The following is a 19,038-nucleotide window of genomic DNA, read 5'->3' as shown; positions in this document are numbered from 1 at the left end:
GAGAGGTCTAGATTGAGGAGTGGACCAGTTTATGTTACTTAGGATGATATTTGCTTGGCTGGCCCAATCTAGCCCATAGATATTCTTAGGGATTGTGATCCTGTCATTTTGTTACGTGGAGGTGTGGCCCAAAGAGGTGCACTTCAGGATATTCCTCAATCATAGTATGCACCATCCTTGCAGAGCATCGACACCACTTGGCAGCATTGGCAGATTTGAAAAGCCAGATGCACAGAGGCTTTCGAGGGCACTTGTATATATAATGCTCAGTGTATATGCAACATATGGAGTGATATCGTTCACTCTTATGGCCACATGGACCCACACACGGGGTCCATCTAGAGCTGCACAAGCGGAAGGCAACCTGTTTACGAGAGAGTGGGATCATGGTAGTTTCTTCTCTTCGACCCTCTTGGCAGCATAATGCCCCATATTGGTTGAGATCTCCCTATACTCTGGCTTATAGCCGTCATTTTGTACTGTTTCACTCATACTTAATAGAAGTCTCTTTCTTGGAAAACATTGGAGCAAACATCTTCCCAATTGGACTCTATTTTCAGTGTTACGATGGGTAAGCTGGGATGATGGTTATTTTTTGCTCCTTACATACTCTGCATGTTGTCAAGAAAATTAGACCTGCCATCCAAGAATGGGTTCGGCATTTGCACATGCTTTGAGACAACTTGCAAAAATATTTGCTTTCCCTTCTTGATAATTTCAAGCCTTGGAGGTGATAAGTAGTATGTGCATGATACACCTTTGCAAAAAATACAATTAATTTTATGAAGTAGAATACATGGATTAAAGGAATCTTCCTTTGTCAAAGTGGCTGACTTGCAACGATAAAGCAAATGCCATTGATTATAACCTTTGTTATGCATTTGTTCCTCGTATTGGTAGGCCTTGATGTATCCACTGATTCACACCATCTTTGAGATGGTAGACATTGGTGAACCCAGCTTCTTGCAATTCATATACTGCCTTCAAGGATCTACAAAGACATTGAAGCCATGGTATAATCAGAAGCAACTTCCTTAATGAAGACATATATAATCTTTTCTTGAATAAAGGAGTCTTAGAAACAAATGCACCAAAAATGCTAACTCCAAAAACATGCAAATTACCTTGAAAAGACTCTGCTATAAATTGAATAAAGTATTCAAACTGTTGGGAATGGCATTAACAAGGGACAGATGGCCAAGCCATGGTGATGAAGTGCCTAGATGAAGACAAGGCCGGCCATGGGAAAAATTGTGTGCTTCTGTCATGTGTCCAAGTAGTCATAGTACATACCCTCTATGAGCTGGCACATCTGAGTCTGAACGTTGGATAAACCACATACAGAGAAGTTAGGATGCACAGACAGGAGAGCAAGCAGAAAGTTGACTGCATGCCCAAGTCACAGTCAACTTTTCATGATTCGCAGCTTGCATCCCAACCCTGGACAAGCCGAGCAACTGCCCCATTGGAATAAAAGCAAAATCAGCCAATAGCTAATCAATTCTCTTGGACCAGGAGCTGCATGTAGAGTGACTTGCTTCATAATGCTACAGGCACCTGGCCAAGCCTTGGCAAGACAGCCTTCACCATCCGCCCCTTGTGAAGGGGGTCCTTAGGGATACAGATAGCTAACCTGAATCTTGTAGCCCTTGCAATGCAGTGAAAGGGAAACCATCAACATCGACCTCCCATCTTGGAAACTTCTTTGTTGTCTTGCAGGTGTCTGTATCAGTGCCATCACTTGACACCACAGCATTAAGAAGTTGCTAGGCTTATACTCTTCGAATGTGTGATGCTGGGAGAAAGGGAAACTGAGAACAACTTTGGTCTCTAGTACATTGTCCTCTCTCCCATTCTTTCCTTCCCTGGCTCTATCCCTATTAGCTGGGCCTGATACTTTGCATGCAAACTCAAATGTATCTGAGTAATTACTAGAAAAAGGATGTGCAGCAAGAGAGGTAGAATTAAAGGAGAGGAGGGCGAGTCTTCATGGAGAGGCTTCAATAATAACAAGATTTATTGAGAGGTAGGAAGTCGACCACTTCCAACTTCCAAGCGTACTACTTACTCTAAAGTGGGATGTTGGACAGGGATTAAGGAAGTATTATTTCCACTAGGACCGTTCAAGTGTAGAAGAGCTCTCTCTCTCTCTCTCTCTCTCAGTATATGGGGGCCAAGCATAGCATTTGAATCACAGGGCAGTTGGTCAGGCGGGTTTCGAGAGAGATTTCTCCACATTGGACCATATATTCACTCTACGGGCTTTCATAGAAGAAGCACGATCACGACGGAAGCATGCGTATTGCTGCTTTGTGGATTTCCACAAAGCTTTTGATTCGGTCCCTCGGTCCTGGCTCATTGGACGCTTACAGGAAATTCAATTACCATATGATGCAATTTAGACTCTGATGTCACTATATGCGGCAGTAACAGGCCAAGTGCGTGCACCTCTCTGTCTCTCAGGAGAGAGATGCAGCACTCTTGGGGTTAAGCAAGACTGTTTGCTCTCACCAACACTATTTGGGCTATATATTGATGAGATTGCATCCTTTGTGGACAGCTTTGGAGATCGAGGATCACCTTTGGCCCAAACAGTGGTAACCATATTGCTATACGACGCTGATTGTATTGTCCTCATCTCAGATTCAGAGGAGGGACTGCAAAAACACCTAGATGCTCCGGACAGATTCTGCACAGAGAGAAACCCCACGGTCAATTTGGGCAAAACGAAAGTGACAATATGCTCTACCACCTTATGGCTATCCTTCCTAGAGGCGAGAGTGGAGATTGTGCCAAGATATGTATACCTTGGAGTCACATTTACAGGCCTCGTGTTCAGTATGGCTACTGCGACCACTGACAGATTAGAACGAGGACATGCCTCCATAGCCCATTTGGAGAGACACTGCTTCCATGCACATTTTCAAGAACCCTGCACTAAGTGTTGACTCTTTGACACCTTAGTGCCCCTAGCAGCTATGTATGGAGCAGCGAGGAGTATTGAGAGGCTTGAGGTGCTGATGCTGTCATGCATGATTAGGAGTAAGCCATCGGTGCCCCATGACATAATACATGTGGAGTTTGGGGTAGCTCCACTGGTCACAGATGCTCTCTTCTAGACCCTTACATTCACCATTGTTAAGCGTCCGACAGGAGCTGACTAGTGGGACCTGAGGAACTGGCCGGAGAACATAGGCCGACAGTAAAAAGCCAGTACACTGACAGCCGTCCGCAGACGGCAGTGCATGTGTGCCTATTGTAATCATATGTACTTTATTGTAACAGCTTGATAATAGAATGATTCTTGTAATAGTAAGGGAAACGGCTGGATGGGACAAGAAGAAGGTTCTTCCAAGATTGATCTGAGCTAGCATCGTGCGTTCCCTGAGTGCCCCCCCAGCCCCCCCCCCCCTCTCTGCGCGCTTCTGCAGCCCCCCCCCTCTCTTCAAGCCTCTGCGCCCTCCCCCTCGCTGTGCCCCCCTCTTTCTCACCCCCCCCCCCCCCCCCCCCCCCCCCCCCCCCCGCGGCCCCTTCTATTCGCTTCGCTATGCTCCCCTTTTTCGCTCTCTGCCCGCCTACCATCTTCACTCCCCCTCGCCTTCAAGTTTTCATAGCCATTTTTCTTTTTCTTTTTCTTTTACTTCTTTCCTCTTTCCTCTTCTCTTTCACTTTCTCTTTTTCTTTCTCTCTTTTTTCTGTGTCTCTTTCTTTTTCTCTGTTTTTCTTTTTTATTTCTTTCTTTTTCTTTTTTTCTTTTTTTTAAATTTTTTTTTTTACTTTTTTCCTCCAGCCTGCCCCGCCCCCCCTCCCTAGCCTCTGCTGCAATCTGCCCTCTTCTCCACCTCCCCCCCCCCCCCCCCCCCCCTTCTTCTTGTTATCTCCACTCTCTCGCCTCAGCCCCCCCCCCCCCCCCCCTCCCCCCCTTTTTTCCCAATTCCCCGTTTCCCCTTCCTCACAGGTTAATTTTCAGACTCTTCGGGATTCTCTCATTTCGGCAAGCCTTCACATTTTCTGGTCTTCACCCTCAGGAGGACACCATGGCAGCCGCTCCTCCATTGAGGCTGCCGTTGCTTGCATATCCTTTTTCGAAGCAGACCTTCAGGTTCTTGCCACAACTATTGCAACATTATAGGCTTCCACGCTGGTTTGCAAAATTGTTGGTAGCCGCCTGCTGCGCATGGACAACTCAATGATCTTTTCCAGGCAAGCCTCATTGGTGAGCCTGCAACGATCACAAACATTCACCTTCTAGGGCGTGGATAATACCAGGTGGAGTTCGGCTCGCCCACGGCGTCAGAACGAGTCATGCAGCCGAGCCCCCTTGCAATGCGTATGGCGCGGGCCTTCTTTGCGCGGTGGCAGCATGGCTTTGATCCTATGTCTGACCCTTTGGCTAGCGTGTCAGGCTTCCCAGTGACAATCTGCTTCCCACGCCTTACGAAGGAATACCTTCCTCTTCTCCCAGTGATAGGTGGTGCCATCAGGAGAGCGATGGAACACCCCCCCCCCCTTCTACCTCGACCCTCGCATGGGCAGCCGGTATTCCATCCCTCCACATCTGTGTGGCCTCGCCGGATTCAATGCCTTATGTATATCTATTCCTAGCCTCCGGGGCGACCCCATCTAGTGGCAAATGGAGTATTCAGGCCTTCCACGTCAATGGTTCATTTGCAGACAGATGGAACTTTTAGATAGAGCTTGCCCTCAACGACAGTCCAGGAGCCCACCTCCAGTGTTCCCCCCCCCCGTTTCACTTTCAGATCCTCCCCAGTGGGCATAGAGAGAGGCAGGTTCCTAGACAGCGGAGCATCGGGCCCCAACTGTGCAGACGACTGTGCTGCCGGACAGTGGTGGACGGTTGGCCCGTGCCCGGGCTGTCAACCGTCCACCAGAGCTTAGTGTTGAGTTTATGCCTGATTTATGCATGTTTATGCATAACAATTATCTAGAGAGGTCTTAGGGTTTTAACAGTGGTATCAGAGCAATCTCTATTTAATTGTTGATTTTTTTAAGTAAATTTTAATATTTACTAATAAAATGTTATCTTTTGTTTATTTGTGTTGATGAATTGCACGTGGATCATCGATATGGTGATTGGAACATGTGTAACTACAATTCAATGGATGAATCGACGTTGCGGGGGAATACCGTGAGTTAATGCTATTTTTTTCTATTTTTATGGTTAAAATCAAGCATTAATGGAATTTTTTATAAAAATACCATAGAGTTTATGGTGGATATTTTTGTAGAATGGATTCCCTAAATTTCTAGAAATTTTAGAAATTTTTTCCCACATACCCGTTGGCAACGGCCCCCCTCTAGTCACAAAGTGAGCCCCCTTCGCCCCACCAGTTTGGCGGCCAATTCCTCGTCGTGATTCCCGCTTGGTCCTCAATGCCCAGTGAGGTTTGCAGACCCCATCGAGCCCTTGACGAGCCTCCCCCTCTTATGGATCTCTCCCAGCAGCACCCCTCTCCGGCCTCTATCGGATAGGAGGAGCACAGGCCCCAACTTCTCTACACTTGACACATTTTACGTCGATGACTAGGCTTGCAGTCGTAGGGGCATGATTGGTATCTTGGCGGGCACTTCCTTTTCAGATCACGCCCAAGTTATTTTGTCCCTAGAGCACCTGTCATGTGCACAGTGTGTATCTACCGTGTGCTACACGGACGCAAGACTAGTTTCGAGGCTTGGGGAAGCTTGGAGCTAGGCAGGCTGATTGACGAGCTGAGTTAGGGATATACTAACGGGCAGGCACCCAAGTATGGACGGGCGGGCGCCCAAGTGTGGACGCCCGATGACCGGCCAAGAGCCTATAAAAGGGTGGCCAAGGTTAGTTATTGAGATATAGAGAGTCTCGCGAGTTTGTGAGAACTCTATGGTCTTGGAGCCTGGATCTAGTGTAGACGTGCACTTGCTTTATGCAGCCAAGGCCGGCAGCAATCTCGAGGCCCGCGAGGACAGCTTCGTGGCGGTATGGGACGTTGCGAGGAGAAGATTGGTCGGTACGTCAACCTAGTTAGCTCAGCTCGTGGCTCGGTGGGGACAGCCAAGACTGTGGGCTTGCTCATGGCTGTCATGGTTGGGAGGTGAGTCAGGCCTGCACCCCCTTGTTTGTTTGTTTGTTGTTTGCAGGAATCGAGTCTCGTATCAAGAACGATCACGAGGAGATCCGTGGGGATTTGACAGTGGTATCAGAGCATACCTCGTGAACGAGCAAGTGGGTAGGTAGAGAAGATGAGGTCGAAGAAAGGTATGTGTTAAAAAAGCTTGCTGTTTTTTCTGTGCATACTGCTGTTTTCAGATTCAGTATGTGTTTTTCTTCATCAAAGAAACCCCCCATGTTGATGGGAGATGGTAGTCTAAGAAGGGTCGTTTGCTTTGCAAAGAAGAGGAAAGATTTGTTTATGCAGGCGCATGAACTGCAGAGAGAGAAAACAGAAAAAGCACGTTGCTTTTGGCAAGAGAGAGAGAGAGAGAGAGAGAGAGAGAGAGAGAGAGACAAAGAGCCGGTTGTGGCATGCTAGTCGAATTGGGCAAGGTTGGCAGCCGGCCAAGTGTATGAAGGAGGCCCTGTTGGCGGGCGCCCAAGGCGGTGTAGGCAGGCGTCTAGGCTTGCGTAGCCAGGCGGCCTAGGCCTGCGTAGCCAGGCGGCCAGGCCTGCGTAGCCAGGCGGCCAGGCCTGCGAAGCCGCCCAGGCTAGGCTAGGCCAGGCCTGCGAAGCCGCCCAGGCTAGGCCAGGCCTGCGAAGCCGTCCAGGCTAGGCCAGGCAGGCGCCCAGGCCACGTGGCCTCCTACACGGGCTGTCGCAGGCGCAAGCTGGCGAGAAGGCACTAGCAGCAAAGGTGACGACAGCAGCACGCCGACGGCTAATCCAGGAGGAAAAAAAAAACAAGGAAAGCACTCGTTTTTTTTTTGGCTTTCGTTTTTTTTTAGTTTAAATTTTTTTAAAAAAGGTTTAAAAACCCCTCCTCCAAGGTTTCAAAGGTGTTTTATTTTTAAAAAAAAGAAAATTGAATATATATATATATATATATATATATATATATATATATAAACACAAAAGCAAAAGCTAAAGATAGCTTTTGGGAATTTTTAGCTTTTGGGGAAACCTTTATAAACCCCCTTAAGTGGGCTTCTTGCCACACATCTCTCAAGTTTTCAAGCTCTCAAGCTCTCAAGTTCCCTTGCACTTTTATTGTGCAAAGATCGAATCTTCTCTCCACTTGCCCTCTTCACGATGTCGACCCAAGAATCAGAGTTGGAGCCCCTTGTAAAATGCGAAGGCTTGCCGGCTACGGAAGATACCGATGCCGATCTTTTTGACGATTATGTGTCAAAATCAGATTTCCAAGAGTTCAAAGTAACTCTCGAAGCTTCTTCAACGGAACGTCAGGCACAAATCGCAGCCCAGATGCAAGCTTTGCAAATCTCCATTGCTCTATTGACCACTACCCTCTCTACTCTATCGGGTATGGATACATTGGCCTCTGCTTTAGGCCACAATATTACTCCGGAACCGTTCGGGGACGAGCAAAAGCAGCGCACCAAGGAGATCGTGGACACGTGGTTACATAAGTGGCAAGTTCACTTTCAGTTTCATCCATATGATGATGGAAAGAAGATCCAGTTAGCAGCAGGTTTCCAGTCCGGCAAAGCTTTGCTTTGGTGGAAGGAATTCAACCCTAAGCCAATGACTTGGGTACAATTTGAAGACGTCTTCAAAGAAAGAATTCCTCAAGAAAGAGGATGATTATGATGATGTTGCCCGGTTTTCAGCTTTGACCATGACCTCGCAGCACCTCACTTATGAGGTCTACCTCCAGAAGTTTCGGGACTTGCAGATGAAAGCTACAAAGATGGATCCCACTACTCTTTTGGGGTTCTTCGTAGCTGGTTTACTAGACTCATACCGTTTACAGGTTAAAAATAACAAATGTAAAACATTGGACGAGGCCATTCATTCAGCTCGTATCTATGATGATACAATGGTCTCTTCCAAGTCGAAGCCCGTTACCAAGCAAGGGAACAAGCATAAACGAAAGTTCTCCGCACCTATGGCTAACACGACAGAAGGAAAGTCTTCGGACCAACCTTCAAAGAATTCAAGTTCGACACCAGCGAAGAAGAAACGACTCCTTAGGGCTTTAAAGCTCAAGAAGGAAGGACGTTGTTTTCTTTGCGAAGAAAAAGGACACATGCGTAACGAGTGCCCAAAGCAAAAGGGTACCAAGACGAACGCAGGACCCAAGCCAAAGGCAGCTAATTAGTTGTCTTTGACAGGTACGTCAATTACTGTACTTTCTCGCCCTAGTACTTGTTCTGATTGTCTGTTCAATTCTAAAGTATTTGGCTTGCATGATCTTCTCCGAGTTTATGGAGAAGTGAATGGCCATAAGACTCACATTCTTCTAGACCCTGGTAGCTCACAAAATTTTGTTAACTACAAACTTGTGCAGAAATTGAGTCTTGATACGACACCCAGCGATCATACCTATGAGGTACGCTTACCTGCGGTAAGGCAAGTTTGGGATCGAAAGGTGGAGATACTTCCGATCCAGATTCAGGACTACAAAGACACTCTAGAATGCTATGTAATGCATCTAGAAAATGTAGACTTGTTATTAGGGATTGAGTGGTTTGAGACTCTTCAAGTCCAGATAGATTGGTCTAGTCATATTTTTTCTTTTCAGCATAGGGACACCAAGTATAGTATTTTAGGTGATTGTATACATCCCTCTCAGGGACCTCTTGTAAATACAATTGATTTTGGAAATATAATGGATTCTTCTTTGTATACCGCTTTCCATTGTGTATTGATTCCACTTCTTCCTTTCTCATCCCTTCCTTGGATGTAAATGAAGTGTGTTTGAAAGCAAAGAATTACAGAAGATACTTGATTCGTTTCAAGATATATTTCCTAAGGAACTACCATCGGGTTTACCACCTGAACGGGCAGTAGATCATCGTATTGACTTGATTCCTGGTGCTCATCCTGTCATCAGTATTCCACCTTACAGGATGAGCCAAGCCGAGGAAGATGAGTTGGCTAAACAACTCGAAGATTATTTAAGGATGGGCCAGATCCGTCCAAGTAAATCACCTTGGGGTGCACCTGTGTTGCTTAGGAGAAAGAAGGACAATACCTGGAGAATGTGTATAGATTACAAGAGATTGAACAAGCTGACCATTAAGAACCGTTATCCTCTCCCTAGATCAAATGACCTGATTGACCGGTTAGCAGGAGCGAAATATTTCACGAAGATAGATTTACGTACTGGATGACCTGATTGACCGGTTAGCAGGAGCGAAATATTTCACGAAGATAGATTTACGTACTGGCTACCACCAAATACGTATTCATGAAAGGCATGTCGAAAGAACCACCTTTCAGACTAGGTATGGCCATTATGAGTTTCTCGTATTACCTTTTGGGTTAACCAATGCTCCAGCCACTTTCCAGCAAATGATGAACGATCTTTTTCATGAACATTTGGGAAAATTTGTGGTGGTGTTCTTGGATAATATTTTGATATATAGTCGTACTCTTGAGGATTATGTCAGACACCACACGATTATCTTATCTATTTTAAGACAGAATAGACTATATGCTAAGTTAAGTAAATGTGAGTTCTTTATGACCGACATCATTTACTTGGGACACAAGATCACTCGAGATGGATTGAGCATTGACTATGACAAAGTTCAGAAGGTTCTGGACTGGCCTATACCGCGAACAGTGAAACAACTTCATTCTTTTCTCGGTTTTGTTGTTTTTCTTCGGAAATCTGTACAGGAGTACTCTCAGCTCACACTACCGATGACCGACTTATTGAAAGGTCGTGGACATAAGTCAAATCAGCCTATCACTTGGAATAACGATTTGGATATGGCCTTCAGACTTTTAAAAGATAAAGTCAAGGAAGCACCTATCTTAGCATTGCCTGATCCTAGTCCGCCTTATGTTCTTGAAACTGATGCCAGTGACTATGCTATCGGGGCTGCTCTATTTCAAGATGGTAGACCGGTTGCTTTTGAAAGTAAAAAGCTAGACGACACTCAATCTCGTTGGCAGCAGGTGATGCAATATATGAGGATTGGAGATATCTCAAATGTACCTGATAGAGCTAGACGACATAGGGACAGAGTTTTGAGAGGACATGTTGGGAGACGAGACCAGCCCATACAAGCCGTTGCCCAAAGATCCATCACTGATTTCTTCATGGCACGAGCATCCACATCAGCAGCAACCCACGCCGACACCACGGCATCAACATCGGCTCACACCAGCCATACACAAGGGCCGTGTTCGTGTCCCACAAGAGTCCTAAGTGGGCAGGCCTACTCCATCCTCCATGCCATGCGCTCCCAACCAGAGTACCGAGGATCTACAACACACAGACAAATCCACGAGATTCTCCGACGACAAGACATGCTGCCATCAAGAGGCTTATAGAGTCATGTTCCAGTTTTCACATCTTTTTTTTTTGTGGGTTTTTCCATGGCACTGTATACCCAATGGTATCATTGTAATATTCATGGTCTCATATGCCCTTCGGTCTTTAGTAAACACTAATATATCTTTCTTTCTTTCTTTTTTTTCCTTGTCATGATACTCAGGACATGGACTTGTTGTATACAGATTTGTCTCGTAGGCCAATCTGGCCTTCCGCCATCGACCGATGAGAGACATCTTTGGATAGTGATGTGTATGATGCTTACCTTTGTTGCTGGAGTTTTCCTCCCAGATGTTATCCATTAGGAGCTCCTAGTACCGTACTTTTCCTCATAGTTGTTTCAGTTTCAGTTAGTTGTTTAGTTGTTTTTAGCTTTCCTTACACAGACATTGTATCAGATCCACCAATTGTTGTAACCTTTTTGGTCTCATAGGTCATTTTGGCCTTCTAAAGACGTTAATATATCATTTCATTTCTCTCTCTCTCTCTCTCTCTCTCTCTCTTATGAAGGTGATGATAAGGGTTGATAGGTCTTAGGGAAATCTCTCGGGATATCCTGTTTGGCTTCACCACAAAAATTACCCTTAGGGAAATCCCTCCCCATGGGAAGGGAGGTAACCATTTAACGTAAAATTGAATTGAATAACTTTATCCTAAATGGCTCAACCATTAATGCAGGAGAAACACTTCTTGCTCTGTATATGGCTCTTCGTTATACTAATTCTGGTGCTGCAGAATATTAAAAAAGAGATAGAAATCCACTTACCGAGATTGCCGACCAAACATCCGTTCAGGATCTGCATACTTCTTTGCTTTTGGTCCTTTCCTCTCCACATACGTTTGGAGTGTGCCACCAATGCTGCACATGACCACCAACTTCTTTCTTTTGTCGCCTCCCACAGCTTCCAATGCTTGATCAATAAAAAGAGGATTGCGCTCTGAATAAGAAACAATGTGACTCTGTCAAAAGTTCACCTAGATACTTCTAATTAAACACACAAGTGAATAAAACAATATAATGTCTGCCTTCAAAGCTATCAAGGCATAGTGACCAACCTGTGCCAGCAAAATCAGTAAGTAATGCATACCCGAGCCTCCTATTACAAGCAATTGAAGAAGAATTCAAGTAAATATTTGAAAAAACTTAAAAATTACATACACAATACAAGCTTCCAACACAAAAAGGTTATCTATTTCAAAACCAAACTGTAAATTAGCCTAACAGCATGTCACATGCATCAGTCCCAATCCTCAGATAAATGTGTCAAGCTAGGGATGCTTAATCAGGCAAGGGTTTAGCATAGCAACCAGCCCATGTTACAAGCTATTATCTTTTAAGGGACATTAAGGTATGAGAGTTTTTTTTTTCTCTCTTTTCAGAAAGAGACCTCTATTAAGTATGAGAAAAACATACAACAATCATAGCTATAAGCCGGAAAAGAATAGCATCACCCCAATATGTAAGGTGATTTAGACCACTAAGGAGCATCATGATGCCATGTAAGACCTGTGGTACTAGAGGAAAAGAAGATGCCATGGTCCCACTCCCACATAAATATCGCGCGCTTCGCCTGCGCAGAACGAGAGGGCCCGTGAATGCGAGCCCAAGTAGCCATAAGTGTATGGATGATATCACCCCATATAGTACTAATGCACTGAGACCCAAAAATCTGGACACCCTCAATAGCCTCCGTGCATCTAGCTCTCCAGATCTGCCATGCTGTAATATTGGCAACAATCTCCCAAATGGTGTCAATCCTCTATCTGGGGAGTGTATACTCGGAGTGAGGAACATCCTGCAATAAACCATGCTGGGCAATACCTCTACGAATGAAAATAGCAGAATCTATACCATTTCCCTCATAAAAAAGCAGCGGACCGGACTGGGAGAGCCAAGCAACTGCCCCCCAAGTCACATGCATGGCTCGGCCACTCAATTTGCCCATAAGTTGGGCTACAAAACCCCAAATCTGTTGTGCAGTGCTGCATCCCCATAAACAATGTTCTACAATCCCAGAATTTGCCACACACCTAGGACAGGAAGGTGCTACACCGAAAACCGATCTCCACTGAGAGTTTGAGGCATGACATCCAGAATGTCCAACAATGCGCAGCCCGCCATACTAGTGCAAGTGTGAATGCAATAATTGCAATTAACACAATATGCAAGATTGTCTTTAAAATTGTAAACTTAGCAACATGAGAAGAAGAGAACCAACCCTTCCACTATCATTCCCTTTCCTCTTTCTTTTTTCTCTTCTCTATGTATTCTCAATGAAGTTCTTCAAAGTAGCTCAAAGAACCCACTTTGTTGCAGTGCAACCTGACAATGGTATTGGAGCACATTTCTCACTCCTTAACCTGACAAAATATAAATTTTAAACATGGTTCTACATGGTGCTCACATACATTTCTCATAAGGCAGAATACAAAGGAACAGACTCCTAAAATCTAGGAGGGTTACTATTTTTGAGCAACCCTAGTGGAAATTTCGTGCGTCGTTACGTCCGTAAGCTAAGCAAATGGGAGACTTGTTGAAGCACCTTTGACAAATGTCTATGAGTTGAGATATTTTTAGAGATGAAGTTTGGGGGGGGGGGGGTTGGTTGTGACCACTTAAATTGGGACATATGGCAAGACTATAGATCAAAGTGAGACAAGTGGCCTCACACTTGTCACCTCAGCTCTCCACTTGTCATTATAGCATTTACTTGCCATTATAGCTCATGTCATGTGCATCACAGATGCCATGGACATTTCTAGGGCTAAATCCAGAAGGGGCAAGCAGATAAAGACTATGAACCAGTAGAAGATGGACATGGAGCAGGACTTGGAGCAAAGCATGGATCAGAAGGGCTGTCGGCTGCATGGAGGCTGACATCAGCATGACCAAAGGGCTGTCGGCTGCAGGCCAGAGGGTGCTGGCAGCAGGCGCATCAAGGAATATGGAAGATACCACAGTCGGCTGCATTAAATGGAATTTAATGAATTATGAACTGGCCGACTGCTGGTCGGCCAGTTCCCCACATGCTCCAAGGCCTATATAAAGGCACCTTTGCTCTATGTTGTATTCATTCACTCCCACTAGGGGTGTGAGTCACTAGGGGTCCCATAGGGGACAGAATTTAGGGTTAGCAACCTTTTTATGAAGGCAGCCCATGGCTGTACAGATATGTACCTTTTTGTACCATAGTATATACTGAAATTCCAGCACTTCTCACTCTCTCTCTCTACTCTCTCTCTACCTCCGTTTTTGCATCAGATGGTGCGTTTTTGCATCAGATGGTTTCCAAGAGTGTTTAGGGCTGAAAGAAGACTACCCAGAGCTTCCGCGCGTTACAGTGAGAGCTCCAGATCCATAAATTGGAGCCCTCTCTTCATTTGAGCAGGCTCTCTACCATGTTGGCTCCTCGCCGCCCCAGTTCGCCTTTGCCCTCGCCGCCCCTGTTCGTCGCTGTTAATCTCTCTACTGTCACCGCCCGCAACTGTCTGCCCTCGCCTCTGCCCTTGTTTCGCTGTTCGCTACTGGTTGCCGCCCGCTTTTCGCTGCACTGTTCGCTGCTTGCTTCACTTCGCTGCTCCCTGTTCGCTTCGCGCCTCTGTGCGTAGCCGCCCTCTCTGTTCGCCACCGGCACCCACTACTGCTGGCGCTATGCTGGCCCGCCTGCATGTCTGGTAGGCCCTGTGCCCCCCTCTCCCGTCCCCTCCCGTCCCGTCCCGTCTCCTCCCCTCCCACCCTTGCTAAGGCCCCCCAGACAGTGTATCAAATGTCACATGGTTGTAACTTTGGTCTCATAGGTCACTTTGGCCTTTTGAAGACGTTAATATAACATTTCATTTCATTTCTCTCTCTCCTCAATCTCGAGGAATGGCCCCGAGTCTCCAAGAGAAACTCGAGGCCCTCGAGACGGCAATGAAGGCACTAATCAAGGAGAATAAGAAGACATCCGATTCCAACCTCAATGAGGTGGAGAACAAACTACACCAGCACATCATGGCCCTCGAAGCATGGGTCACGGACCTTGAACAAGAGAACACAGCACTCAAGGAGAAGGTGAGTGCATTGAAAGTGGAACTGGTAGTCGTCAAGAACACCGAGAAGGAAGAAGGGGAGATCAATGAGAACACTCTCACGGCCATCAAAGAAGAGATCTCCAAGGAGATCACAAAGGACATGGAGGGAAAACTCGAAGCCAAGCAGTCAGGTTGGATTGAGGTGGTGAAGAAGAGAATCCGCAAAGAAGTGAGGGAGGAGACTCAAAGGGAAGAACATCAAATCATTCACACCACCATTGAGGAGGAGAAGATGAGGCATGCCCACCGCCTCAACATTCGAGTCACAGGTATAGCCGAGACACCCAACTCCACTCTCGAGAAAGATGGACAGCTTCTATGCATGAAGCTAGGCTACAGGGAAGAGGACCCTCTCCCCTTCACCAAAGCATGGAGAGCCGAGAAAGACTCAACACGCAAGCAAGCCCTCATCCTACAGTTTGTAGGAGAGACGGAGAGGGGTCATCTTCATGAGGAAGAGGGTCATACTACGAGGCTTAGAGGGAGCTCCTATTTTCTTGGATGATGATCTCACGAGGATGCAGCTAGAGCATAGGAGGACTTGCATGCCACAAGTCTTACACGCGAGGAGAGAAGGCAAGAAGGCCTTCTATCGAGATGGTCGGGTCATCATTGATGGCCGGCCCATGGATTAGCGGTCGACTGGAGCATGTTATGGTGGGGAGAGACATCATACTTCTGACAGAGACACATCAGAGCCCACAGAGAGGGCTACCTCGAGTAGAGGGATTCCAGTGGGAGTCAGCATATAGGAGGACCACACGCCAGGGTACCTCGAGAGGGTCGGGGGGAGTAGCAGTTCTATTCAGACGAGAGCTACAGGGGAGACTGAGAGTGGTAGCACAGGATCCAGAGGCCACATACATGTGGATCAGCTTACAGCTCTCACAGGACAGGGTTATATACATAGCCCTATGTTACTTTCCTCCATCAGGATCCTCCTATGTCATTACAGAGGACATGCCACAGGAGGAGGAGACAGGAGCCTCACCATACACTTGTCTCAGAGGAGATTATGCATTATTCTACACTAGGGGAATTATTTCTTACGGGTGACTTCAATGCCCACACACAGAGCAGACAGTGTGAGGTGTATGACTATGATGACATGGAGATCCTCCACCCTGTGGATCCAGAGGAGATAGGGGCTAGTCGGGCATCAAAGGACACTGGACCAGAAAGAGGACATTATGGGGACCACTTACTAGAGTTGGAAGCCAGGCATCGTCTCATTATTTATAACGGGATGCTACAGTGGCCAGGATCAAGAGGGCTGACATGCTTCCCACACGGGGGTCATACACGGACCGGAGGCACGGTGGTGGACTACATTATGGGGTCTTTGGAGGCATCACAGCTTGTCACCTCATTCTCCATCCCACCTTGTCCTATTGGGGCAGATCATACATACTTGGCAGCCGGATCACCAGTATCACCAGCCCCCCACATACGGACGCCACACACTACCATCTACTTCACACATGACATGGCAGACATATACACTAGCAGAGTAGAGGATGGGCTCCTACTCATGGATCCCCTGGCACCTATGGATACCATTACAGCCCAGCTGGCATCACTCCTACACATGGCTGCATTACAGAGCTTCCCACATCGTGTCCACTCAGGAGAGCCTGCAAGATCTGGGACTATGCCCTAGAACAAATGGTATGATGACGAGTGCAGAGCCCTATACTCACGGCTCCGCATACAGAGAGCCTTGGGAGCCATCACAGAGCAGGAGTCGAGGAGAGAGATGAGGAGACTTACTCGCCGCAAAAGGCGGGCCTTCGCAGAGATACAGGAGCTAGAGATCTTCCATTTGTTCATGAGTAGAGATAGCCCTATCTCATGGCAGCACTTCAGAGAGACCCGGACACTCACACCCATTGTAGACCCACAGACATGGCACACATATGCAGAGGGCCTATACCACGCCCCACAGCAGCCACCTATACCTCAGCCCACAGGAGCCTCGACCTACCACAGCTAGCTTCTTTACCCACTCGATGGTAAAGGAAGCTATCCGCCGCCTACAGCATGGTCGGGCCGCCGACCATATGGGCCTATAGGGTGAGCATCTCATATATGCAGTAGATTCTTTGGCTCCTTTTCTTGCACACCTGTTTAACAGGGCACTAGCAGAGGGTTTGCCTACGGAGTGGACGATGCACACCATTGTGCCGATCCACAAAACAGGGGATATGCTCGATCCGAGAAACTATAGGACGGTTATGGTTGGCCACGTGTTGGCCAAACTCTATGGTGCAGTGTTGGAGCAAGAGCTTAGCTTATATGCTGAGCGAGCAGGTTTACGCTCATCAGGGTAGGGAGGCCTCAGGAGAGCTTTCTCTACCACTGACCATGTATTCACTTTGAGATGTATGATTGATCAGGCCAGAGTGAGGAAGAGAAAGCTCTATTGCTGCTTTGTGGATTTCTGCATGGCATTTGACACAGTACCACGAGAGAGGCTCTTTCAGCGCCTGCAGTCTCTTGGCATACCAGCAGATATGACATGGGGCATCTATGCATTATATGAGCAGGTTTTTGGGCGAGTCAGATGCCCAAGAGGTATGTCCGAGACTATTGCTAGCACCATTGGGGCGAAGCAAGGATGCCCACTTTCCCCCACGATATTTGGGTTATACATTGATGAGGTGGCTGACTTCATTACACGGGGAGGCAGAGATGGAGTTGATCTAGCAGGTACCTCAGTACATATTATGCTTTATGCTGATGATATTGTATTAGTGTCTCAGTCTCCAGGAGGTCTACAGCAGCATCTACATGCACTCGATGATTTCTGCACACAGAGGGGTCTTACTATGAACCTTGGGAAAACCAAGGTTATGGTCTTTCATACATCAAGACAGGGCAGGAGTCAGCTGACATTCACTCTCGCAGGACGCCATGTGGAGGTGGTGACATCATACGTGTACCTAGGGGTTGTATGGAGCAGCGGTATGGGCGCCAGGACTTGCTACCCATTGGTGGACATAGATAGAGAGACCACAGGCCCTCATGATGGCACGCATGATACGCAGCAAACTGCCAGTACCTCATGACATTATCCGAGCAGAGTTTGCTGCACCTCTTATGATGGTAGAGGCCATATTCCAGACTATATGCCTGCTAGACAGATTCAGAGAGATGCCACAGGACAGATTGTCATACAGAGCTTTTGAGGCATCTAGACAACTGGCTGAAGCAGGAGACAGAGGATCATGGTATGCACAGGTCACACATTGGTTCTCACAGCATGGCCTAGACATGGATCATCTACCACCATTCCAGTATGACAGGGATGCACCACATATCCGTCTCTCTCATAGTGAGAGGAACAGAGTATTGAGACAAGACCTATGGCAGCTCTATACACGAGAGACATGGATATCACCTACACAGCCTCTTCCACCGAAGATGCTATACTACAGAGATCACTTCATGAGTATCACTGATGATGGATTTATAGAGAGGCCTAGATACATGGAGGGCTTTTTACCACACGGCTCCCGAGTAGCTATTGGTCAGCTTAGAGTCTCATCACATCGATTGGAGATTGAGACTGGCAGAGCAACACGGATCCCCCGAGAGGAGAGGGTATGCAGATTGTGCAGAGAGGAGGTGCAGAGTGAGGAGCATTATGTATGCAGATACAGAGCATATACAGCCATTAGAGAGAGATATCCCATTTTATTCAGAGAGGCACAATTACTCTCCAGAGAGCAGAGACACTCAGAGCCCGCAGGAGACAGAGGACACCTGGCTTTCGGACACCACGCCTATACCAGAGAAAGATGACAGAGATCAGAGCTCAGTTTCACAAAGAGGGTGCGGAGCGACTGGCTCGCTTCAGAGCAAACCCAAGCATGTTCTTCAGGGAGCTGTGGACACCCCCTTCATTGATGTATACCATTCTATACCCCCAGTATGGTACAGGATGGAGCTAGCTAGGTTGCATATCATGATTGTATACTCCATGCATATATCTTTGCATTCTCCTAGTAGTAGAGCTCCATCACCTCCCCCACTCATTGTACTTATTGCACACCCAGATTCAGCTTTTTAGTTCAGTACTTTTTCATTTTGTTGGGATGACAGAGGATACCCCACATAGGTACACTGATTTGTCTCATAGGCCGAGTTCGGTCTTTTGGAAGACGTTAATAAAATCTTTCTTTCTTTCTTTCTATGGAGAGTCTCTACACTACTTCACTAAAGGGATACTCTTACCTCTAGCTTTTCTATGGCGGTATTCTTGCTATTTCAAGTGTACTTGCCACTATACTTGCTGTACCAATCATTGTACGTCTTGTACCGCCACTATACCTACTATACCAATGATTATAGTGCCTGTACTTGCTGTACCAATCAATGCACTTATTGTACCAATCATTTTACCTATTGTACCAACCATTGTATGTACAATTGTACTTGATGTACCACCACATGTACCTACTTCCTATTTTTGTACCTCTTTGTACCAACTCTATTGGTGCTG

The 19,038-nt window shown here is 46.7% G+C and overlaps 1 protein-coding gene across 1 annotated transcript in view; it reads right to left on the bottom strand.

Annotated features, from left to right (window-relative positions):
- Window positions 1-685: 685 nt before the first annotated feature.
- LOC147625119 (Rhodanese/Cell cycle control phosphatase superfamily protein) overlaps window positions 686-19,038 on the bottom strand; it is a 103,749-nt gene continuing 85,396 nt past the window's right edge. Inside the window, exons 4-6 of the mRNA XM_086818390.1 lie at window positions 11,517-11,557; window positions 11,227-11,398; window positions 686-991 (exon numbers count right to left, since the gene is read on the bottom strand). Coding sequence (XP_086674516.1) covers window positions 874-991; window positions 11,227-11,398; window positions 11,517-11,557 — 331 coding nt within the window. The 3' untranslated portion in view covers window positions 686-873. The remainder of the gene's footprint in view (window positions 992-11,226; window positions 11,399-11,516; window positions 11,558-19,038) is intronic.

This window comes from Cibotium barometz, chromosome 24, assembly GCF_041138505.1.
Source record: "Cibotium barometz isolate CiBa-2024 chromosome 24, ASM4113850v1, whole genome shotgun sequence".
In the NCBI taxonomy this organism is placed as follows: domain Eukaryota; kingdom Viridiplantae; phylum Streptophyta; class Polypodiopsida; order Cyatheales; family Cibotiaceae; genus Cibotium; species Cibotium barometz.
The sequence above is the reverse complement of the archived record's forward strand: the minus strand, read 5'-3'. Positions and strand labels throughout refer to the sequence as shown.